Here is a 25894-nt window from a genome sequence, read left to right on the forward strand (position 1 = left end):
TAATAGTGGTGTAGTGATAACTCATTTTGGAAATGGTTGTGTTCTAAGGCACAATAATATAGAAAATATTTTCGTGTGCGTATTTGCCATTGGTACAACAGTTCAGGTGAAATGTCTTTTCTATTCTTTTATCCGTTTTCTAACTGGGTAGCCTTTTCCTTTTCTCCCCTCAAACAATTGAGAGGTAAGGCAAGGCATTTTTTTAATGTTGATCTTTGAGAGACAGAGTGTATATGTGTCTGTGTATTATATATATTCATATTTCAGATACTAGTCCTTTGTTGAATTTGTGGTTTACAAACATTATCACCTAGTCTGTAGCTTGCTTTTTCATCTTCTTACCAGGGTCTTCACAGAACAAATTTTTAAATGTTGTTGAAGTCTACTTAATCAATTTTTTCCATTTATGGATGTGCTTTTGGCATCATGTCTAAAAACTCTTCAGTGACCTCTAAGTCTCAAAGATTTTCTTCTGTTTTTTCTAAAGTTTCATCATTGTACTTTTCACATTTAAGTTTGTGATTGATTTCCAGTTACATTTTTTGACTTTAATTTTAGGTTCAGGGGTACATGTGCAGGTTTGTTATATAGGTAAATTGCGTGTTGCAAGGGATTGGTGTACAGATTATTTTGTCACCAAGGTAATAAGTATAGTACCGGATGGGTAGTTTTTCAGTCCTCACCCTCCTCCCTGCCCTCCACCCTCAAGTAGGCCCCAGAATCTGTTGTTGTCTTCTTTGTGTCCATATGTACTCAATGTTTAGCTCCCACTTATGAGTGAGAACATGTGGTATTTGGTTGTCTGTTCCTGTGTCAGTTTCCCTAGGATAATGGCCTCCAGTTGCAACCATGTTGCTGCAAAAGGAAATGATCTCATTGTTTCTTCTTGCTACGTAAGTTGTGGGATTTAGGTGAAGTTTCTTTTCTTCTTTTTTTTCTTTTTTGCCTGTGGATACTGTTGGACCACTTGTTGAAAAGAGTTATTATTCCTCATTGAATTACTTTTGCACCTTTGCCAGAAGTCAGTTGGATATACTTACGCCTGTTTCTAGGCTCTCTGTTTGGCACTGTCGATCCATGTGTCTATGCTTCCATTAGTGCCACACTGTCTTGATCTTCATAGCTATGTACTGAGCCTTCATGTTGATTAGATAGAGTCCTTCCACTATATTTCTTTTTTTTTCAACATTGTTTTACGCGTTCCATGGCTAGTTCCTTCCAATAATAAATATGAAAATAAGTTTGTCTTGTCTACAAATGCTTTGCTGAGAATCTGATGAGACTGCAGAAAACCTACAAATTAATTTATGGAAAACTGTCATCTTCATTATGTTTTGTCTGCAAACACAAGAATACAGGTATATCTTTTCATTTATTTAGGTTTTCTTTAACTTCTTTTGTCAGAATTTTGTAATTTTCTGCATACAGATCCTCTGCATTTTTAAAATGTATACTTTGGATTTAATTTTCCTAGGAACTATTAAAAATATTGTGTTTTAAATTTCATTTTCCACAAGTTGATTTTTAGTATATGGAAATGTGATTGATTTTTGTGTGTTGATATTGTATCCTGTGACTCTGCTGAATTCATTTGTTAGTTCAAAGGTTGTTGTTTTTTATAGATTACAGGAAACTATGTAAGCAACCATATCACTGTAAAATGGGGGACAGGGGGTATTTCTTCCTTTCTAGTATGTATTCGTTTTATTTCTTTTCTTCCAGCCTCTGCCTACTGCCCAATTCCAAAGTCACTTCCAAATTTGTAGGTGTTTGTTATAGCTGTTTCCCACTTCCAGGTACTAAGATTTGTATAGTAATTATACAACAATACAGGTGCTACAGTGATATCAACAAAATACTGTTAACAGAGAGGAGGAGGTGGGTAATTCTGTGTAGATGGAACATAAGGAAAGATTTTGCATAAAAGGAGACACTTTCCTAAGAATGGATAAAGTTTCAGCAGGGAAGCGTAGTTCAAATAGAGGGGATAGCAACATCACTGCAACCTCTGCCTCCCGGGTTCACAACATTCTCCTGCCTCAGCCTCCCGAATAGCTGGGACTACAGGTGCCTGCCACCATGCCCGACTAATTTTTTGTATTTTTAGTAGAGACAGGATTTCACCGTGTTAGCCAGGATGGTTTCGATCTCCTGACCTCGGATGGTAGTATGAAAATTCACGGAGTATCAGGGAAGTAGTGAGTAGGTGCCTGGTGGTAGAGAGATGGATGGCAAGAGTTGTTACAGTAGTCAGAAAACAGTATTTGAAGAACTCTGGGCTCCATGCCAATAGATCTTGACTTTATTCTATAAGCAGCAGGCAGCCTTTTATGATTTTTAACATAAAAATGGCATGATAAATTTGCTGTAGAACAAGAAGGGAAGACTTAGAGAATGTTTAAGTAACCCATATGAGAAATGATCTGAGAAAACATTTTGTCAAAAGGATATTCACCTTGTATCCTTCTGGGTTGTCGTAAAGCTCTTCATCCTCATCATCTGCACATTCCATAGGCTAAGGAGGAAGGAGAGGAGCAGTTGGTCTTGTCTCAGAAGTGGCAGAGGTGGAAGAAAACCCATGTATAAGTAAACCCATGCAGTTCAAACCCATGTTGTTCAAGAGTCAACTGTAGTCACAAGCTTAAATGACTATTTAAGAAAATAAAATGTGATGTGGCCTGCATGAATACGTGTACAGGGTCCAGTTTCCCTTTAACCAGGATTAAAGTAGATTTTGAGAGGATTCCAAGCCTAAGATTCTTTGATTGTAAAAGGTTTGGAGGCCTAGAGATAATTCCTGATAATTTAATAGAAAAGAGAGATTATATACTAGTTGAGTATATTTGACTAGTTGAGTCAAATATGGTTTGGTAGTTTCTTTTTTTTTTTTTTTTTTTTTTTGAGACGGAGTCTTGCTTTGTCACCCAGGCTGGAGTGCAGTGGTGTGATACTGGCTCACTGCAAGCTCCACCTCCTGTGTTCACGCCATTCTCCTGCCTCAGCCTCCTGAGTAGCTGGGACTACAGGCGCCCGCCACCACGCCCAGCTAATTTTTTGTATTTTTAGTAGAGACGGGGTTTCACCATGTTAGCCAGGATGGTCTGGATCTCCTGACCTTGTGATCCACCCGCCTCGGCCTCCCAAGGTGCTGGGATTACAGGCATGAGCCACCGTGCCTGGCTGGTTTGGTAGTTTCTACTAGTTTCAACTACTCAGATGCACATAAACCATATTTTTGTGTAAACACAAAAATATAAACTGCAGGTATAATTCCGAAAAAAGTATGAAAAGAAGCAAGTAATAATATGGTGTAACATGCAAGGGTTCGAACAGCAGGAATAATAGCACATACGTTGAGTGAATCAGAGCACTAGATCACTGTTTTCAAAGCAGTCACTGGAAATATGGTGGAGTTTTTATTTTGGAAGTGTGTTAATTTCTAAATAGATTAGGATTTCGTTTTTAAGAAAAATAATAGAATTACCTTTCTATTACTGATTTATAGTTCAATTCCATTGTGATAGAGAAACATACTTTGTATGATTTCATACTTTCAAACTTTTTTTATTTCATTATTATGATTATCACCAAGGATATAGCCTCTCTTGGTGAATGTTCCATGTGCACTTGAAAATAATAGGTATTCTGCTACTGTTGGATGGCTATTCTATAAATGTCAGTTAGTTCCAACTGGTTGATGGTGTTGCTCACTTTGTCTATTACCTTGTTTTTGTTTATTACATTGTTTTTCTCTATTTGTTCTATTGATTACTGTGATAAAAGTGCTGAAGTTTCCAATCAGAAATGAATCATTGCAAATTTTCCATTTTTCCTTTAAATTTTTGCTTCATATATTTTGAGTGTTCGTGGTTAGATGCATGGACATCTAGGATTATATGTCTTCTTGGTGAATTCACTCTTATGATGTTATGTTCTTGTGTGTCCCTGGTAATTTTCCTTGCTCTGAAATTGGTTTTGTCTGATATTAATATAGCCATTCACATTTTCTTTTTGATTAGTACTTGTGTGGCATCGTTTTTTCACCCTTTTACTTTCTACCTGCCTTTATCATTATTTTGAAAGTAGGTTTCTTGTAGATAGTATATTGTTAGATGTTCTTTCCTTAATTATTTTAATATTTGTTTTTCTGATTATGTGCTTTGAGTATTCACACTTAATGTATTTATTGATGTGTTTGGATTTAGGTTTACCATGTTATCATTCATTTTCTGTTCTGTGATTTTCATTGCTTTGTTTCCTTTTGGATTATTTAGGTATTTTTTAGTTCTCCATTTTAACTTGGTTATTGGGCTTTTAAATATGTTTCTTTGTATAGTTTTTTTTTAGTAACTCTAGGAATTAATATACATCCTTAACATTTCCATCTAGTTAGAATTAGTATTTTCCCACTTTGAGTGGAAGGAATATAGACATCTTCCATCCCATAGGTTCCTTTAACCTCCTCCTTTATGTTGTTGTTGTCGTGTATATTAAATCTGCATACATTGAAAACTGCATTAGATAATATTATAATTTTGTGTTTAACTGTCAAATATTTTTTTAAAACTTAAGAGGAGAAAAATGGTGTGTTATATTTACCCAGCTATTTATTATTTCTGTTGCTCTTCCTTCATTTCTGAAGTTCAAAGTTTCCCTCTGGTATCATTTTCCTTTTGTACAAAGATCTTCCTTTAACATTTCTTTAGAACAGGTATGCTGGCTATGACTTCTCTTAGTTTTTCTCCATGTGATAATGTTCTTATTTTACCTTCATTCCTGAATATACTTTTGCTGGATATAGATTTTTGGGCTGACAGTGATTTAGCACTTTACAAACATTATTCCACTTCTTTCTGGCCTCCGTGAAAAATCCACAGTCATGCAAATGAATGTTCCCCTATGTATGATCTGTTGTGGTTTCTGCTTTAAGATTTTTTCATTGTCTCTAATTTTCAGCAGTTTATGATGTCTCGGGGCATTGATTTCCTTGGATTTTTCAGCTTGCAGTTTGCTGGGCTCTTGTGTCTGTAAGTTAATGTTTTGAATCATATTTGGGATGTTTGCAGAAATTATTCTTGATATTGCTGTGCACTCCACTCTCTTCTCCTTCTGGAACTCTGATGACAGAGTGTTAGACCTTTGTTGTTGTCACATAGGTCCCTGAAGTTCTATTGGGATTTTCCCCCCCAACCTTTTCTCTCTGTTCTTCAATTGGATAATTTCTGTTGAGCTATTTACATGCTTACTGATTATTTCCTTTTTCATCTCATTTTATAATTGTACTCTGCCACTGGATTTTATTTTAGTTATTTTATATTTTTCATTACTAACATCTCCATTTTATTTTTTATCTATTTATCTGCTATTATTTTTCATTTATGTCAAAAGTGTTCACCCTTACTTCTTAGAGCATGGTGATATAAGAGCTGCTTTAAAGTCTTTTTCTGATAATTCCAACAACTGTGTCATCTTGGCGTTGTAATTGTTGACTATCTTTTCCCTTAAAAGTTATTGAGATTTCATAGTTCTTTTTGTGTCAGGTAATTTTCTATTGTATTCTGGGCATCTTAAATGTTATGTTATGAGACTCTGGGCCTTGTTTAGTTCCTATGGAGAATAATGATTATTAAATTTTTTAAGCAATTGACCCAGTTAAGTTCAGGCTGCAAGTTCTTACTGGCCTTCAGGGGCTGTTTCTTATGTCAGTTCAGGTTTTAAGATGTTTGCAGTGTCATTTGGATAATGTGGATCACCCAGTGGCCCCTGTGGGACCTGAAATATGTTCTATCCCATGGTTCAGTTCTCAAAGACTCTTATATGCTGTTCAGGGTCAGATCCACTCATACAGCTTGGGGGTCAGTCCGGGAGCTCATACACAACATTATGGGATCTTCTGCTTGAGACCCCTCCTCTTGGCATTCTCCCAGGCACTTCCTGGTGTCTAGGAGCCCTCCTTTCCTAGTTTTCTTGATGGAAAGCTGGGGCTTTCATTTTCCCTGTCTGCCATACACTTCTTGCAACTGTGTCTGCCTCTGAAACCAAGTGGCAGGGAGACAGAGATAGAAAAAAGAAACAGGAATTCTCTCCCATCCTCTTGGGACCACAGTTCCTCTGGTCAGAGAGGATTCCTGTCCCTCAGAATTTTAGATGTCTGCACGACCACCACTGCCATTACCATAATGAGATTGCCTAGGGGAATAGGGTGGGAGAAATCATCACTCAAATACACATCCCTCATTGCCTCATACCCTTAAGGACCCTTTTCCCTCTCTTCAGATCTGAGAGGGCTTCTTTTGGAGTCCTTTATGTCCATGCCCAGTTTCAAGCTGGAATTGAGTTCAGACCAGGGCACACCACAGGAGCAACAAAACAAGAAACTCACCATAGGATCAGTGTTACTCCGAATTCTGGTTTCCTTCCCCAGTCTACCTGCTGCTGTTTCCCTCTAGAGTCCTCAGATGGCTGATCTATACACTTTCCCCAAGGTTTTTAGTTGTGTTCAAATGGATGGGGTGAAGTGTGCAACTCCATCTTTATCAATGTTTGTATATTGATGTTTCTGGAAATCACTAAAAGAATTTTCTAAGCACTGTTTGCTTAATAGTATGAGGAATACAAAAGCAAAAAGTAAGGGAACAAGCATTTCTTTGAATACATACCACAATTTTTAAGTTAATACAATAACTTCTTAAAGTAGAAAAAAAATCAAGAGGGGCCAGGTTTATCTCTGGACAATGAGATGATACAGAAAAGGCTCATATCCCTGGTCATCCCAAAGCCACAGCCAACTGTGGTCCTTAACTGTCTGAAGGGCAGTGTCTGTTTCATAATTAGGAGATGTCACGGATTTCGTGAGTTGTATTTTAATGAAGCATTCCAAAAAGACTGTGCCTTAGCTAAAACTAATAGTCTTGCTTTTGGGGAAATATCAGACTGTGTGGCTCACCAGTTCGGGGAGAGTTGGGAGTCTGAAGACCTTCTCCACAGTCCTGACTTCATCCATGGAATGACAGCCTATCCATGTGGCCAGATAGGTTGCCCACTGCAGACTCCAGGTGAAGTTTTTCTTGTGAGTTTTGATGTGAAAGGCATCCCTTGGAGCTGTGCATATTTTGGTTATTTGCTCTGTTCACAAGGAAAAGTCCTCAGCAATTAGAAAGACTGCAGGGTGGCAATGACAGCCTGTCATTTCTTTTCTTCATTTGCCCTCTGTCCCTTTCCTCCTCTTCCAGTGCTGGAGAAAGACGATCATTACCTCTCCAGAGTTTTTGAATCTCCCTAGAAGAAGCCATCCACTCTCCCAGAGTGCTCCAATGGGACTGAACCACATGGGCTGGCCAGAGCACACACCAGGCACTGGTGAGTTATGCGCCTCTCTGTTTTGCTTTGTACTCTGGATCCTGGCATGAAGGACAAGAAGCAAATGCTGTTGGCAGCTGTATCCACTTGCCTGGTAGAAGTAGCTTGAAGGTGAGAGAGATAAACAATTGTCTTCTTCCTTCAGCTAGGGAGGAGTGCCTACTACCCAAAGAAAGGGAATTATTGGCCAGGCACAGTGGCTCATGCCTGTAATCCCAGCACTTTGGGAGGCTGAAGTAGGCGGATCACTTGAGGTCAGGAGCTCAAGACCAGCCTGGGCAACATGGTGAAACCCCGTCTCTACTAAAAATACAGGCTGGGTGCGGTGGCTCACGCTATAATCCCAGCACTTTGGGAGGCCGAGGTGGGCAGATCATCTGAGGTCAGGAGTTCGAGACCAGCCTGACCAGCATGGAGAAACCCCATCTCTACTAAAAATACAAAATTAGCTGGGCATGTTAGCACATGCCTGTAATCTCAGCTACTCAGGAGGCTGAGGCAGGAGAATCGCTTGAACCTGGGAGTCAGAGGTTGTGGTGAGCGAGATCACGCCATTGCACTCCAGCCTGGGCAACAAGAGCAAAACTCCGTCTCAAAAAAAAAAAAAAAATTATCTCAGTATGGTGGTGCATGCCTGTAATCTCAGCTACTCAGAGGGATGAGGCAGGAGAATCACTTGAATCTGAGAGGTGGAGGTTGTAGTGAGCGGAGATCGTGCCACTGCATTCCACCCTGGGCAACAGAGTGATACTCTGTCTCAAAAATAAAAATAAAAAAAGGAATTCCTAGAGTCCCCCAGCTTGGCTCCATTAGTTAATTTTGAGCAGAACTACTGACTGTCCCTTCGTCTCGTAGTAGGATATGTAACTTCAAGGAGACAGAATCATGTAGGGAGCTGTCTCTAATCAGCTGATGGAACTTGGTTGTTTTCCCTTCTGAGGAATAATGGCCTCTTCCTTGAGTTTTATGGCAGCCTGTATGAGTCCCTTTCTCCAAACTATAGCAAATAGCATCACATCACATATCTGTCCATAAAAGGTCTGGCTTTCTGTGTTAGAAGGGAATTGGGCTGCAGGTGAGAGCCAGGATGGGGCCTCTTTATGTAGAACAACCACCTTCCTCACACCCAACCCAGCAGGGCTGGACACGCTAAGTGAGGCTCAAGGCACATCTGTCTTCTGGTGGAAGGACAGATGTGAGGTCTCACGTCTTGAGCAGGTGCAGATTGTGTTAGGTGGTGACCCTACAGTCTAAAAGCTCATGGTTGCTGGAGGGAGGGGCCAAATCCAGGGTTGAAGAAAGATAAACAAGGGTAAAGCCCTAAGAGTTAGAAAAACAAAACAGCCACACCTGTCAAATGCGTGCTTTGTCCAGGCTTGGGGGGAGCGGGCTGGCAGTGGAGGCTGTTGGTAGTCAGGTCCTGTCGGTGGTGAAGACCCATAGAAAGCCAGTGTGGTGAGGCAGAGGATGACAGTGCATGGCGGTTGGCCCCAAATGCTGGAGTTTGGCATGTGCCTTGCTAAGGAATCAGCTCTGATGCAGACTCCGAGTTGAGCTCTGAATCTGACTCAGCACATTCAAGGTGCTGGCCCTGAGGGAGCTGGCTGCTCAGATTAGCCAGTGGATGTGGTGGTTGTCCATCAGCAGATAGATGTATTTAGGCTCCACTGTGAAGTGGAGTTTTATTCTTTCCCACATACGGTTGTGATCGTAAACTCACAAGCAAAGTTATGAAAAGGTGTTTGACAACTGTTGAAGAACCTTTCCCCATTTCTTGCATGAGCCCTTCATTAAGTCATAGAGTTATTTAGAGTCTTGTGGAAGGGACAGTAACCAGGGAGAGGAATCTTTTTCCAGAGAGAATCCTCAAAGCTGATTTTGGCCTTTCAAGTCAGTACCTCCTTACAATTCAGGGCTTCATAATCATATTTTCCTATTATTTCAGTGTCACTTGAAATAATTGGCAGATGAGTTCATTGCAGAAGAAATTTTAAAACCTTCATGCCACCAGCGACATCCAGCATGTATGCATACCAAGGGCACTGCTCTGTAAGTCAGAGGTCAGGGCTCTAGCCACACTTCGTCCTAGGGTGAGAAATTGGGCACATCCCTCCATTTCCCTATATCTCAGGTTCCTTTTTTCTTTTTTTCTCAGAAATTCTGCAAGAAAGTAATTAGATTCCTTTTTCTTCATAAAAGGAGTGATAGCTCCTGTTTTCCTATTTTGTAAGGATAATGGGAGAGACTAGCCTGGACTGTCCTGGAGTTTAGCTTAGGAAAGCTTTCTTTTCTTTTCCTAATTACTGCTTCCACTTCCAACTGATCTGTTCCTGACTTCGTAGAATTTCTACTTTATAGAGATTATATTTCTAGTTTCTATCCCTGGAACCTCTCATTCTCATTTGAATTCTCATTCAAATTTGGTCCATTTTCTGCCCAGTTCTGGGAGAATTTCTGTTTCATCTTCTGCTTTGTTTTCCTGTTTTGTTTTTTTTCCCTCACCTGTGTTCACTGCCTTCACTGGCAGTTTGTGATTCAGTGATCATGTTTTTAATCTGCAACAATCTTTCCAATGTCCTTTTGAAGCCATTAAGAACAGAAAATTGGGATTTTTGTAAAATTTTCTCGTTATTTCTAAATTTCAGTTCATTTCCAAATTCATCTGCTCTTCTTTTGAGGTTTGTTTGTTTTTTATTTATTTACTTTATTTTATTTATTTATTTATTTTAAGACGGAGTCTTGCTCTGTCACCCAAGCTGGAGTGCATTGGTGCGATCTCAGCTCACTGCAAGCTCCACCTCCCAGGTTCATGCCATTCTCCTGCCTCAGCCTCCTGAGTAGCTGGGACTACAGGCGCCCTCCACCACGCCTGGCTAATTTTTTGTATTTTTTAGTAGAGACAGGGTTTCACCGTGTTAGCCAGGATGGTCTCGATCTCCTGACCTCATGATCCGCCTGTCTCGGCCTCCCAAAGTGCTGGGATTACAGGCGTGAGCCACCATGCCCGGCCTGTTTGTTTTTTGGAGTCTCGCTCTGTCGCCCAGGCTGGAGGGCAGTGGTGCGATCTCGGCTCACTGCAACCTCCGCTTCCTGGGTTCAAGCAATTCTCCTGCCTCAGCCCCCAAGTAGCTGGGATTACAGGTGCCCACCACCATGCCCAGCTAATTGTTGTATTTTTAGTAGAGACGAGGTTTTGCCATGTTGGCCAGGCTGGTCTCGAACTCCTGACCTCAGATGATCTATCTGCCTCGGTTTCCCAAAGTGCTGGAATTACAGGCATGAGCCACCGCACATGGCCTCTTTTGAGGCTTTTTATTAATAGGTGAAATTTCTTTATTTGCTCATCTGTGTGAACAGCAGTCTTCCTCCAGCAGTGGTGTGTTGTTAAGTAGCACTGGAAGTGATGTTCTTTCAGAGATTATAATGGGTTCCTGTTAACATCCTTCAAACACAGCTGAAGTAGGATGAGGAAGGCAAGGCTTTCTTGTGATGAATGCCGTGAGTCAGCGCCCTAAAGGCTTGTGGGGAGCTGTCAGCAGTCTTGGCAGGGAGCTCCTCCCCCTCACTAGAATTTCTTCTCCACGTTTGGAAGGGTGGCCAAGAATCAGCCTGATGTGGGAGCAGGCCACCTCTCCCTGGCAAGTCGGTGCCCAAGATTAACCCCCACCACACCCACCCCTCTCTCAGTGGAGCCAGCAGGGCTAGGTGCAACTCTGAGAGTCCCTGATGCCTCCAGAGTTCATGCCTGTGGCTTTGGAAGGGTTGGCTGGGTTTTACTAGGAATACCTGGTAGTATGGTTATTTCACAAGCTGTAGGTCACCTCTTTCTTCAAACTACTTTGTTGTATCTTGTGGCTAACACCCTTCATCAGTCTCTAGTACTAGTAAAGGATGCCTTCTATTTTTTAAACAGCTTTGTTGAGCTATAGTCACATACAGTTCGGTGGCAGGCTATTCACAGATACGTGCGGTCATCACCAGTCCATTTTAGAACACTGTCAGCACCTCATAATAAGCTCTGTACCTTTAGCTATTACCCCCCACCACCACCCGAAGGAACCACTTATCTACTTCCTGTCTCTATAAATTCCCTATCCTGGATTTGCATATGGATGGAATCATGTAGGAACTGGTCTTGTGACTGGCTTCTTTCACTTATAATAATGTTTTCAAGGTTCATCCACATGTCACATATACTTCAGTACTTCATTTCTTTCTATGGCCAAATAATATTCCATTGTATGGATACACCACAGTTTGCTTATTTATTCATCCATTGATGAGCAATTGGATTACTTCTACTACCTTGCACTTCTGTGCTATGGAGATGGCTTCTTTCCTTAAATCTCAGGAACCAACCTCTGCTAGGTTTAGACTTTTCTTTTACAGCTTCCTCACTTCTCTCAGCCTTCATACAATTGAAAAGAGTTAAGGCTTTGCTCTGGATTAGGCCTTGGCTTAAAGGAGTGTTGTGGTTGATTTGATCTATCTGGACCGCTAAAACTTTCTTCCTATTGCAGTCAGGCTGTTTCACTTTCTTATTCATGTGCTAACTGGGGTAGCACTTTTCATTTCCTACAATAACTTCTTCTTCACTTTCAGAACTTGGCTAACTGTTTGGCTTGAGAGGCCTAGCTTCTGGGCCATCTTGGCTTTGACATGCCTTCCTTACTAAGCTGAATCATTTCTAGCTTTTGATTTAAAGTTAGAGATATGTGACTCTTCCTTTCACTTGAAAACTTAAAGGCCATTACTGGGTTATTAATTGGCCTAATTTCCATATTGTGTCTCATGAATAGGGAAGCCCAAGGAGAGGGAGGGAGACAGAGGAATGGATGGTCGGTGGAGTAGTCGGAAAACACAACATTTATTGATTAAATTTGCCATCTTCTATGGGCACAGTTCATGGCATATCTTCACTTCTTCTTTTCCCTGTCTCATCTTTTTATTGCTCTATTCCTTCTTTACTGTTTTCTTTTTCACTGAGTGAATATTTTCTAATGTAGTATTTTAATTTTATTAATGATTCTTTCACTATATTTTTTGAGGTTTGTTTTTAGTGGTAGCTTTAGCGTTTCGTGTATATATATATATAACTTACCAGCATCAACTTCAGATTTATACTAGCTTAATTCCAGTAATATATAGAACTACTACTCCCTTATTCCCTTCCCCCTTTTTGTGTGGTATGATTGTTATGCATATTATACTTATCAATGTTATAAAGCCAGCAGCACATTAGTAAAATGATTACTCTACCTTGTGTCACCATTTTCTTAGCCTATTACAGCTTTTCTCTCATCTACCTCCTTTATGCTGTTACTGACATATATTACATTTTTATATTATATGCTCAATAATACATTATACACATTATTTTATACAATTGTATGTTAAGAGAAGAGAAAATAAGAATTGTGTTTTTTATAATTACATCATTACCTTTTCTAATACTCTTTTTGTATTCATATGGATTTACATTATCATCTGGGGTCACTTGCTTTCAGCCTAAAGAACTCCCTTTAGTATCTCTTATAAGTTAGGTCTACTAGCAACAAATTTTCTCAGTTTTGTTTATCTGGGAAAATCCTTATTTAGTCTTCATTTTTGAAAGGTTAGCTTTCTGCATAAAGGATTCTTAGTTGCCAAGATTTCTTTAAAAAAAAAATCCTTTTAGCAGGCCTTCGACAAAATTCAATAGCCCTTCATGCTAAAAACTCTCAATAAACTAGGTATTGATGGAACGTATTGCAAAATAATAAGAGCTATTTATGACAAGCCCACAGCTAGTATCATACTGAATGGGCAAAAACTGGAAGCATTCCCTTTGACAACCAGCACAAGATAGGGATGCCCTCTCTCACCACTCCTATTCAACATAGTGTTGGAAGTTCTGACCAGGGCAATCAGGCAAGAGAAAGCAATAAAGGGTATTCAGTTAGGAAAAGAGGAAGTCAAATTATGATTGTATATTTAGAAAACCCCATCGTCTCAGCCCAAAATCTCCTTAAGCTGATAAGCAACTTTAGCAAAGTCTCAGGATACAAAATCAATGTGCAAAAATCACAAGCACTCCTATACACCAATAACAGACAAACAGCCAAATCATGAGTGAACTCCCATTCACAAATGTTACAAAGAGAATAAAATACCTAGGAATCCAACTTACAAGGGATGTGAAGGACCTCTTCAAGGAGAACTACAAACCACTGCTCAATGAAATGAAAGAGGACACACACAAATGGAAGAACATTTCATGCTCATGGATAGGAAGAATCAGTATCGGGAAAATGGCCATACTGCCCAAGGTAATTTATAGATTCAATGCCATCCCCATCAAGCAACCAATGACTTTCTTCACAGAATTGGAAAAAAATTACTTTAAAGTTCTTATGGAACCAAAAAAAAGCCCACATTGCCAAGACAATCCTAAGCAAAAAGAATAAAACTGGAGGCATCATGCTACCTGACTTCAAAGTATACTACAAGTCTACAGTAACCAAAACAGCATGGTACTGGTACCAAAACAGAGATATAAACCAATGGAACAGAACAGAGGCCTCAGAAATAACACCACACATCTACAACCATCTGATCTTTGACAAACCTGACAAAAACAAGAGATGGGGAAAGGATTCCCTATTTAATAAATGGTGTTGGGAAAACTGGCTAGCCATATGTAGAAAGCTGAAACTGTATACTTTCCTTACACCTTATACAATAATTAATTCAAGGTGGATTAAAACTTAAATGTTAGACCTAAAACCATAAAAGCCCTAGAAGGATACCTAAGCAATACCATTCAGGACATAGGCATGGGCAAGGACTTCATGACTAAAACACCAAAAGTAATGGCAACAAAAGCCAAAATAGACAAATGGGATCTAATTAAACTAAAGAGCTTCTGCACAGCAAAAGAAACTACCATTAGAGTGAACAGGCAACCTACAGAATGGGAGAAAATTTTTGCAATCTACCCATCTGACAAAGGACTAATATCCAGAATCTGCAAAGAACTTAAATAAATTTACAAGAAAAAAACAACCCCATCAAAAAGTGGGCAAAGGATATGAACAGACACTTCTCAAAAGAAGACATTTATGCAGCCAACAGACAGATGAAAAAATGTTCATCATCACTGGTCATCAGAGAAATGCAAATCAAAACCACAGTGAGATACCATCTCACAGCAGTTAGAATGGCAATCATTAAAAAGTCAGGAAACAACAGGTGTTGGAGAGGACAGGGAGAAATAGGAATGCTCTTACACTGTTGGTGGGAGTGTAAACTAGTTCAACCATTGTGGAAGACAGTGTGACAATTCCTCAAGCATCTAGAACTAGAAATACCATTTGACCCAGCCATCCCATTACTGGGTATGTACCCAAAGGATTATAAATCATGCTGCTATAAAGACACATGCACACATATGTTTATTGCAGCACTATTCACAATAGCAAAGACTGGGAACCGACCCAAATGTCTATCAATAATAGACTGGATTAAGAAAATGTGGCATATATACACCATGGAATACTATGGAGCCATAAAAAAGGATGAGTTCATGTCCTTTGCAGGGTCATGAATGAAGCTGGAAACCATCATTCTGAGCAAACTATCACAAGGACAGAAAACCAAACACTGCATGTTCTCACTCATAGGTGGGAATTGAACAATGAGAACACTTGGACACAGGGCGGGGAACATCACACAGGGAGGCCTGTCATGGGGTGGCAGGGGGAGGGATAGCATTAGGAGAAATACCTAATGTAAATGACGAGTTAATGGGTGCAGCACACCAACATGGCACATGTATACATATGTAACAAACCTGCATGTTGTGCACATGTACCTTAGAACTTAAAGTATAATTTAAAAAAAATGATAAATACTAAAAAATCCTTTTAGCACATTTAACACACTATCCCACTGTCTTCTGGCTTCTGGAGTTTCTGCTAAGAAATCAACTGTTAATCATATTGAAGAAGGCTTGATGAGTTATATGTTGTTTGCTGCTATTCTCTTGTAGCTTTTAGGATATTCCCTCTTGTCTTTTACTTTCAGCATTTTTACTATGATGTGTCTGTTTGTGGATCTCTGGAATTATTTTACTTGGAAATAACTGAGTTTCCTGGGTGTGTAGGTTATTGGTTTTCAATAAATTTGGAAAGTTTTCAGCCATTTTTTTTTTTTTTTTTGAGACGGAGTCTCGCTCTGTCGCCCAGGCTGGAGTGCAGTGGCGCGATCTCGGCTCACTGCAAGCTCCGCCTCCCGGGTTCACGCCATTCTCCTGTGTCAGCCTCCCGAGGAGCTGGGACTACAGGCGCCCGCCACCACGCCTGGCTAAATTTTTTTGTATTTTTAGTAGAGATGGGGGCCATTATTTCTTTGAATATTTTCCCCTTCCCCTTTCTCTCTCTCTTTCTGATATTCCCATTACACATATGTTGGTGAACTTAATAGTGTCCTACACTTCTCTGAGGCTTTGTTCACTTTTTTTCATGGTTTTCCCTCTGTTCTTTGGCTTGTGTAATTTCTATTGATCTATCTTCAAGTTTACTAATTATTTCTGCTATCTGTTCAAACCTGCTGTTGAGCCCTTCTAGTGAACTTTTTATTTCAGTTATTGTACTTTTCAACTCCAGAATTTCCTTTTTTAAAAAATTTGAATGCGTTCACTGATATTCTCTGTTTGATGAGACACTGTCACCACATCTTTTGTCTTTTAATCATGTTTCCTTTAGTTCTGTGAACATATTTATAATTACTACTTTGGACTTGATAAATCTGATATGTGATCATTCTCACAGGCAGTTTCTATTGCCTGCTTTTTTTGTATGGGTCAAACTTTCCTGTTCCTTTGCATATGTCATAATTTTTGGTTGGAAACTGGACATTTTAGATAATATTATAGCCACTCTGAGAACCGCTCCCCCACTAGGTTTGCTATTGTTATTTGCTTATTTATTAACTACATGAACTGTTTTATTTTAGTGAAGTCTATTTCCCTTCCTGTGGGGTTAAGCTTCTGATGTTGCTCCAGATACAGTGCTGGGTATGCCCACAGTCACCCATGGATGGCAGTGGCTTTGCTAGGGCTCTCTTCTATATTTCTCTGACCACACCACACTGTTAAGCTCCACTCATTGGTTGCTGATTGCTCTGTTATTTTCAATATTGTTCTGGGGCATAAATTGCTTTACAAGCTATAAAATGCTGGCACACCTCAGAAAGGATCACTTTCTGAGGTCAGTGTTTGGTATTTCTTCTGATCCTAGAAGGGCTCCTCCCAGCTACCTTATTCTCTGTTCTCTCATACAAATTAGTGGGGTTACAGTCCAGGCTATATCTCCATTAGAGCCACAGATTTCCTCTTAATTCCCTTCACTGCAACCTCCACTGTTCTTGAAAGCACCTTTAGATTTCAGCTTCTCCATGCTCTGTTACAAACCAAGCCCAGTTCCTTTAGGAAGAGATCAGGAGCTATCTGTTTTACAACCTGCTTCCCCCAGGCAAAATCTTTGAGCCAGAGCTCTGGGGTGGGGACAATGGCAAGCTCTGTGGAGCCCTTGGGGAGGGAGAGCAGTAGCCTAAGGTCCTCTCAGCTTGCCTCTCCTGGCATGGAACCACCACCTTAGAAGCAGGGGGAAAGGTTCTCCAAGCCTCAGTATTCTCAGCTTGCCAAAGAAGGAAGTCACCCCGGCTTACCACTCTCACCAGTAACAAGTAGCTTCCTGACTGAGCCTCAGCAACAGGTGGCTGGGGGCAGGATGAGAAATACCACTGCCCTCCCCTTCCAGGAAGAAAGATCCCTGGCTGAGAGACGTGGGGAGAAGGAGGCCTGTGTTGTTGGCTGTAGTCTGGAGTGGAGTCTCTGCCTCACTGAGCTGTAAAGGGGGAGAGGGGAATGATCTTGGTTAAAACCCTACAGATTCTCAGCTTTCTTACTGAATTGTCATTGATTTTCTTGAATGGATGTTTCTTTTTTTTTTTTTGAGATGGAGTCTTTTTTTTTTTTTTGCTGGGGAGGCGCAGGGAGGCAACAGAGTCTTTGCTCTGTTGCCCAGGCTGGAGTGTAGTGGCACAATCTCAGCTCACTGCAACCTCCGCCCCCCGCCAGTCCAAGCGATTCTCCCACCTCAACCTCCCAAGTAGCTGGGATTACAGGTGTGCGCCACCACGCCTGGCTAATTTTTGTACTTTTAGTAGAGACGGGGTTTCACCATGTTGGCCAAGCTGGTCTTGAGTTCCTGACCTCAAGTGATCTGCCCAACTCGGCCTCCCAAAGTGCTGGGATTACAGGCATGAGGCACCACGGCCCGGCCTTGAATAGATGTTTCTTTATTTGCTGTTTACTCTTCAGGACCATTCCAGAGGTTTTAAATGGTTGTTTTTAAAACAGTGTTCACCAGTTTCACTGAGGAGCAGATCAGTGGAGTTCCTCTCACTGTCCTGCAAAAGTCAATCTCATTTTCTCTAGTATCGGTCATTTCAGTGAGAGTCTTAGAGCAGATCTTGAATGGCTGTGCTCATGGCATATCTAGATACATTTCTTTTCTTTTTCTTTTTTTTTTTTTTTTGAGATGAGGTCTTACTCTGTTGCCCAGGCTGGAGTTCAGTGGCATGATCTTGGCTCACTGCAACCTCTGGCTCCCAAGTTCAAGTGATTCTCCTGCCTCAGCCTCCCGAGTAGCTGGGACTACAGGCGCCCACCATCACACCAGGCTAATTTTTGTATTTTTAGTAGAGACGGGGTTTCTCCATGTTGGCCAGGCTGGTCTCGAACTCCTGACCTCAGGTGATCTGCCCACCTCGGCCTCCCAAAGTGCTAGGATTACAGGCATGAGCCACCACGCCCGGCCTACATACATTTCTTAAACTTCCTTCTTTTATCCCCAGCAGCTAGCATGGTGTTCTGCACATAGAAGGTTTACAGTCATTTGCCAAGGACATTGATGGTATTCCAACACAAAGTGTCTGGGGAATCCTCTGAATGGGGAGAAAGGGAATTAACGGTTGCACAGTGGTTCAAAGCATGAGTGGCGAGCACTGGAACCAATTCCACCACTTCCCGGGCATATAATCTTGGATTATTCTGAGCCTCAGTTAATTTCAGTGGTGAAATGGGGCTAAAATAGTAGCTATCAGATAAAGTTGTAGATACTAAATAGTATATGCAAAGTACCTCACATCTGGTATATGCTTGATAAATACCAGCTAGTATTTCAGACATTGCTAGGTGTGACTGCATATCTACACATCATTCACTTAATCCTCACAATAATCCTGCAAAAGTAGTTGTCAGTATTCCTATTTGTGGATGAGGAGAGAACGACACAGGAAGATTAAGTAATTTGCCCAAGGTCACAACTAGTAAGAGACACAACTGAACCCAGAATTGAACCCACATCACTCTGGCCTTCGGCTTCTTTCCATCCAGCACTGTTGTGGAAACTGAAGTGCAGGGTTAATTAGGAGAGACAGAGCAGAAGCCTGTCTCTAGACTTAGACAAGCTTTGATCCCGTTCTGTTTCTGTTTTTATGTGTACAGTAGAATTTCATTGACCACCTTCACATCATCAAGCCAGTCTCAAAAAACACTGAACCTTCTGTGCTGGCCTTTCTGATAAAGACACTGCATTATTAATTCATACATACATACTCACACACGTTGCATACATATACACACAATACATATACACACAATATATATACAGTGGCTAATCAGGGTTGCTGGTGGCCTTCCCCTGACAGCCCCCCTCCCTGCCCCAACCCCATGTACACAGAATTATCATTCCCCCAAAGCCCTTGGGGGCTGGTTCTAGTGTAAGCAGCAGAAGTATTGAGAGGGAGAGGATGAAATGAGAGGTGCATGCCTTGCTCCAGCACACCAGCTAGTATAGGGTGGGTGCTAGAAAATTGGGCATTTGGTGCCCTGCCTCCTCTGGGGTCCATTTCCTGTGGCCCATTTCCTGGGCTGTCAGGAGGGTCGCAGGTGCCGGGTGGTCCCCGCTCACAGTGCGCCTGGCTGAGCAGAGATGAGGGGCGTGTCTTGTCTGAGCGCGCTCCCCGCCGCGGGCGCGCACCCCTGCCCTACGGGTCTCTGCCCTGGGCCCAGTGGGGCCACCTGCCTGCGTCCTCACCCCTATGGCGTGGGAGGCGCCGCCAACAGTCTGAGCTGGAATCCGTGTGGAGAAAAAGTGGGCGCCCGCTGGCCCTCCTCACCACCGTGGCCGCGACGCCGCCTGGGCGTCGCCTCCTAAGGATGGCCCTGTCCTAACACGCGTGCGGACGCAGGTGGCGGCGGCGCGGCCCTGCGGGCACCGAGAACGACCCAGAGCCCCACGCCCGCCGCCGCAGCCGCTCCAGGCCTGCGTGCGCGCGTGCGTGAGCGCGTGCCGGCCGGGCCCGCGACCCGCACTGGGGTCGCCGCTGAGGCTCAGCGCCCGCTGGGCGGCCGGTAGTGGGCAGCGAGCTGAGACGCTGCGCCCTGCCCGAAGGGCGCCTGGCCTCACTCCGAGCCGCGCGCGCCCGGCGCCTGCCGAGGGTCCCCGCTGCCGCGGCCACAGAGACCGAGCGGGGGTCGGCTGAGAATCTCCTTAACGGAGCCCCATGATGTCAGCCGGCCCGGAGCGGCCGCCGCACGGCGACGAAGATGGGGCCGAGGACGCCGCGCGGCCGCCCACACGCCCCTTGCCCTCCGACTGCGACCCTGGCCCCGGCTTGCGTGCCCCGACCCCCGGCAGCCCTGCGGCCGCCGCCCCGCCGCCCCCAGCCCAGCCTTCCCCGAGCCTGTGGCTGGAGCTCGGGCCCGCCTGCATGCGGGCGCAGCAATGCCCCAGCGAGTCAAGCGGGCAGACCAGTGGCGATCTCGGCACTAGCAGCAGCAGCAGCGCCGGGCTCTCCCCGGGCTCCGACTCCGACAGCAGCGGCGTGGTGTGTGGAGGCAGCGGGGGCATGCGCGGCGCCCTGTCCCGCTCCTGGAGCCTGGAGAGCCTGCGCTCGGCCACCGTCGGTAAGGGCGCCGCCGCCCCCGCGCCGCGCGCGCCCTCCGCGCCGGGGTCTGTGCTCTTGCGACCCCTGCCCGCCTCCTGCCTTTTCTTCTCCTCTTTCACTTTCTGTCTGTCGTTTCCATCTCCCGGTCCCTTCCTTCCCATTGCTTCGCCCTGCTATTCCTTTTCTTTTTCTGGTTTCCTTCTGATTCCCACTACCTGTCTCTCTGATCCACGTCTACCGGTGGGCCACCTGTTACAGCCAGGACCTTGTTGGCCCCCATACCAGGGCGCGTTGTCAACTGGGAAACTGATTAAGGTGAGACTAGAATTTGGTGCCCGATGCGCTATGTTGCTTTCCCCAAACTGTTCTTGACCAATTGCACCTGTCTGGCTTTCCCTACCGCATCGGCTTAGCCTCTGTAAAAGCCAGGAGGATGGAAGGGGCCTGCTGGCCGAGGGTGGAACGGGTTGCGCCACCTGGTTGTGAGTGCGCTTGGTCCTGACCCCAGGACTGCGGCTCCCAACGGAGGGAGCTGGTCCTGGACCCTCTGAACAAGACTGCGCTTTACCAAGCTGGCATTGCTCTGGTGTCTCCTGGGACTGTGTGATCCCTGTGGTGCTCCCGAATCTACCTGGAGGGCCGAATTTGGGTTACTGGTTGAGAGGAAGATTTTGTCCCTAAATATTAATGGAGCAAGGAAGTCAAGAGTGGTTTTATGAATGGTGATCACCTACCCTTGGTTATTTGCTGACAGAATTCTTTATATTTCACTTCTTGTGAACATTGTCAAATATTGTAGCTTCTGCAGTGGGGTTTGTCAAGGGCGACAGTTGCTGCCTGGAAATGAGGGAGTTATACACCCACTGTATTTCTGCATGGGGCTGGAGGTGCAGCCTGTGAAAGCTGCAGGGCCTCACGTAGGTGTGGAATGAGACTCAGAGCATCAAAGCCAGAGGAGCAGAGGACCATAGGGATGGCAGAATGTGGAGCACAGGCCTTGTTGGGGAGGTATAGAGCAAGGTCAGCTCTGGCTGGGTTGAGAGCACCTGGAATGACAGATTCAGTTTGGACTTTGCAGTCAGCGAGTTTGGGAGAGGGAAGTGAAGGACATGCAGACCTCTGCATTGAGCACTCCATGGCTCATCTGCCCTTTCCCAAAACATACACATGAAATTCAGAAAAGTTGAATAATCCAGCTGTTGATGTTTCCTTCAACCGAGAGTTTTCCATTGTTCTGCAGCTCTGATTCCATCACATCCCGGTTCTCTTGAAACTGTCCTTTCCCTCCTCTCTGGAGCTTAAATAGAACCCATTTTAGGAACCCCAAGCTAGATCATACCCTAAGTGGGGCCTGAAGCAAACTGGCAGAGGACTCCTGCCCCTTCCCTTACTCAGACGGCTTTCCTTCCTTTCCAGAGGCTTCAGTCCTCCTGGGGACACCTCCTGCTTTCTTTCTTCCTTCTGTCCCAGGGTAAGTGCACCAGTGAGACAGATGGAAATGGCAGAGACCCTAGTTTATTAGGCAGCCGTGAGATCCAGGGACTCCCTGGTTTATTAGGCAGCCCAGGGACAAGAGGCAGCCTGGATAATTTTCAGAAATAACAGCAATGCTTGCATGAAGATCTGGAGAGAGAGTTGGGGGCAGGGGGTGGGGAAGGAGGACAGGGTAAAAGCTGAGGCCTAGGAAGTTGCTCTTTGAGGGGCCCAGGGCTGCCCGGCAATGGCAGGGCAGGGTTTAAAACAACGTGATGTAGTCAGAGTTGATGTGAGACCCAGAAACGAATGTTGTGCCCCTCACTGACACTGCACCACTGAGGGTAGGCTCTGGGTATCTCTAGGTCCATAGGCAGCACACTATCCGGGGAGTGCTGGTCAGTAACCAGCCACAGAGGCACTGAGGAAGACATTTAAAGTCACCTCTTCATCCTCTCTGTCCCCACTTCCTGCCTTGTTTGGTAGGACCTGCATCAGCAGTGACCAATGCTCGATGTGTAAAAAGACACTCCCGTGTATGCCTTAGAGCCAGTTGAATCTGTGAAGCCGTCTGTCCTTCTCAACTGGTCAGAATTAACTGTGGTGCCTAAGACTCGCCTCTCTTCTTCTACAATGAAACTAGCTATTTCCCGTCCCTGGGAGGAATTGCGGAAACAGGCACTCAAATAATCCTCTTTGAATATGTGGTTCAGATGAGGAAATCTGGTTGGAAAAGGCTGGTAAGGGAGGAGAACTTGAAGGGAGGAGGGAAGGGAGGTTACCTTTTGAGCACTCTCTACATGCCAGGCACAATATTCCCTGCTAATCTGGATTTGAAACAGGCTGAGAGGTGTGGTAACTTATCCAAGGTTACCTGGTGAGGCTGTGTCTGAGCAGAGCTTCAGGTCCGGGTGGGTGTAACGTGATGAGGCCCTTTGCTGGGTTTTCAGCCAGTCTGTGCCAGCGAGGATGGGCAGCATGCCGGTCTGGCTGGTGCGCTGGAATAGTCCTGACTGCTCACACGCTCGCTGATGTTACTGTTTTCATTCAACAATCATGGCTTTTTCCTGGGTGCCAGCTTTCCTATTTGCAAAGCAAAGAAATTAAAAGCAAAGGTCTGACCTCTTTGCTAATCACCTCTAAAATGCCATGACTCTAGTCGGGGTATTGATCTGGGGGGTGCGCCCCACTGAGTCGCCATTGGTTGCACATTGTGTTTTTGTTTGACTAGTCTAACGGCTGAGACAAAGGACACGTGTGTTTAACTGAACTGCGTTTCTCTCTTAAGGAAGATTAAGAGTTCCTAGCAAGGGATCCTCAGCACAGCTTGATTATGGTGGGATTTTTGTGGTGGGGCCTGGCACGAAACATTTTTGGAGGTCCTAGCAAGAATCTGAAAAGTGAGTGCTTGGGACTGGGTAGCAGCTTCCTCACAGGGCACAGCAGTAGACAGAGAATCCAGGCAGGGCTTCTAGACTCGCCTTGCTTTCAAAAGACTCCTTGAATTTTAAATGCTGTGTATTGGCATTTCTACTGAAATGTCATTCATCTGGCTGTGGGGAGGACTTCCCTTTGAGGCAGAATCCGAACACAAAATGTAGCTGACAGGGTGGAATTTCCATGGCCCTTCTTTCTGCCCCACTGTTCTCATCTCCCCTCAGGCCCCTGGAGCCTCCAGCCCATCAGCTGTGCTGCCACACTGCTGGTACTCAGCTGCAGCTGTCACAATTTCTGTTCTGGATGTGTCATCTGACAAGCCGAATTCTCTGTTTGGGCTTCTGGGGCTGACAGTTTTCACGTTCACCTGCTTTTCCATGGTCAGTGTCATGGAATCTCTTCTTGGTGGAGAAGCCATGCTGCTTCCACATTCCCCCGCAGGCCTCTGCAGCATGCATCTGCAGGCTAGGCCTCTCCTGCAGCCAGACATTTATTTAACACCTGTTGTGTTCCAGGCACAGTGCTAGGCTCTAGAGGTGGTAGATGAATCATACACATTCTTGCCCTTGAAATCACAGCACAGGGAGACAGACAGTGATGCCCCATAATGTGTGCTAAGCACGCTGACAGAAGCTCAAAAACATGGCTATACCAGAGGTTCTGAGTTATTCCAGTGTTAGGGTACAGACTGAAGTCAACAAAGGCAAAGAGCACTTAGAGCAGAGGCCAGGAGATACCAGGCACCAGCTTCCAGGTGTCCCCTCCTGTGGAATCACATGGGCGATGCTTCATTCACTCTGCCTAAATATGTGACACCCGTGAAATATTGCCAACCAGATAAGTTCCCCAAGCCCTGATGTTCAGGGTTCTTATCGGAGGTCAGTTATTTAGGCAGGCAGCACCCACAAGATTGACTTTAGTTGCTCACTCTCTAGCCCCTCCAAAGGTCAGACTAATACAGCGTAGTTCAAGCCCCCACCCCCCGACCATAAATCACATTGTTGGGGGAAATTATCTGGCATGGCCCAAGGCCCTAGATACACAAAGTCACTCGGATCAGTCAGGATATTCCTAGGGCTTAAAGGTGATCTCGTAGGAGCTGGTCAAGGGCCAGTTCTTCCTTTGGAATTTGTAGTGTTTAAACATCCCCAAGCCTTTACTGCACAGATGAGGAAGCTTAAAGTAGGACCCAGCCTATAATGTAGGGCAGGCCAGGAAGGAAATGGTTCAGAGAAACCATTCAGAAGGAGGCGCTCCCTGAGGCCTAAGACCTGCAAGTTAGCCTTGGTAAGGAACAGTTTGGTAAGAGCTTTTGGGAGACAGGACTAACATAAGCAAATGCAGAAGGATGTAGGAAGGAAGGGAACCTGTGTGCCCTGAGCCCCTGTTCTGGGTACTGCATTGGATGCTTTCAGTCTGCAGCAATTGCAAATGGTATGAAATGAAGAGCACTGCAAGAGATGAGGCTAGAGACAGGCCGGCTGCAGCACCCTGCTAAGAAATACGAACTATTGGCCGGGCACAGTGACTCATGCCTGTAATCCCAGCACTTTGGGAGGCCAAGGCGGGCAGATCACGAGGCCAGAAGTTTGAGACCAGCCTGGCCAAAATAGTGAAACCCCGTCTCTACTAAAAATACAAAAATTAGCCGGGTGTGGTGGCACGCGCCTGTAGTCCTAGCTACTTGGGAGACTGAGGCAGGAGAATTGTTTGAACCCAGGAGGCAGAGGTTGCAGTGAGCTGAGACTGTACCACTGCACTCCAGCCTGGGCAACAGAGCAAGTCTCAAGTCTCAAAAAATAAAATAAAAAAATAAATAAATAAATAAACAAATCAAAGAAATATGAACTATCCATGATACTTGGAGCTGTGGAGAAGTTTTAAGCGGAAAGTTTTTGTGGGTACTTTGCTTGCTTGCCTGCTTTCCCCTCTTAGAGATAATCATAAGTAGAAAATGCATTTAGTACGCCTAACCTACTGAACATCATAGCTTAGCCCAGCCTACCTTAAATGTGCTCAGAACACTTACATTAGCCTGCAGCTGGGAAAATCATCTGACATAAAGCTGATTTTATAATAAAGTGTTGAGTATCACATGTAATACTGTACTAAAAGTGGAAAAACAGAATGGTTGTATGGGTACTCGAAGTACAGTTTTTACTGATGTGTACCACTTTTGCACCATCATAAAGTCAAAAAATCATATGTCAGCCGGGTGCGGTTGGTCACGCCTGTAACCCCAGCACTTTGGGAGGCTGAGGTGGGCGGATCACGAGATCAGGAGAGCGAGACCATCCTGGCTAACACGATGAAACCCTGTCTCTACTAAAAATACAAAAAAAATTAGCCAGGCATGGTGGCGGGCGCCTGTAGTCCCAGCTACTTGGGAGGCTGAGGCAGAAGAATGGCATGAATCTTGGAGGCGGAGCTTGCAGTGAGCCAAGATCGCGCCACTGCACTCCAGCCTGGGTGACAGAGTGAGACTCCATCTCAAAAAAAAAAAAAAAATCATATGTCAAACTATCGTTATGTCAGAGGCCATCTGTATTTATTTTTAAAGTTATATACAGTAAAAGGCACACTTTTTGGTGTACAATTCTTAGAGTTTGACAGATACATGCAGGTAACT

At 44.1% G+C, this 25894-nt stretch overlaps 1 protein-coding gene across 5 annotated transcripts in view; it reads left to right on the top strand.

Annotated features, from left to right (window-relative positions):
* The window catches only part of ARHGEF4 (Rho guanine nucleotide exchange factor 4), a 204590-nt gene that overhangs the window by 101657 nt on the left and 77039 nt on the right, over positions 1 to 25894 (top strand). For all 5 annotated transcript variants that reach the window (XM_030801452.1, XM_012497811.2, XM_030801453.1 and 2 more), the window contains one exon: positions 7233 to 7359. In XM_030801452.1, coding sequence (XP_030657312.1) covers positions 7233 to 7359 — 127 coding nt within the window. The remainder of the gene's footprint in view (positions 1 to 7232; positions 7360 to 25894) is intronic.

This window comes from Nomascus leucogenys, chromosome 20 (genome assembly GCF_006542625.1).
Source record: "Nomascus leucogenys isolate Asia chromosome 20, Asia_NLE_v1, whole genome shotgun sequence".
Lineage (NCBI taxonomy): Eukaryota > Metazoa > Chordata > Mammalia > Primates > Hylobatidae > Nomascus > Nomascus leucogenys.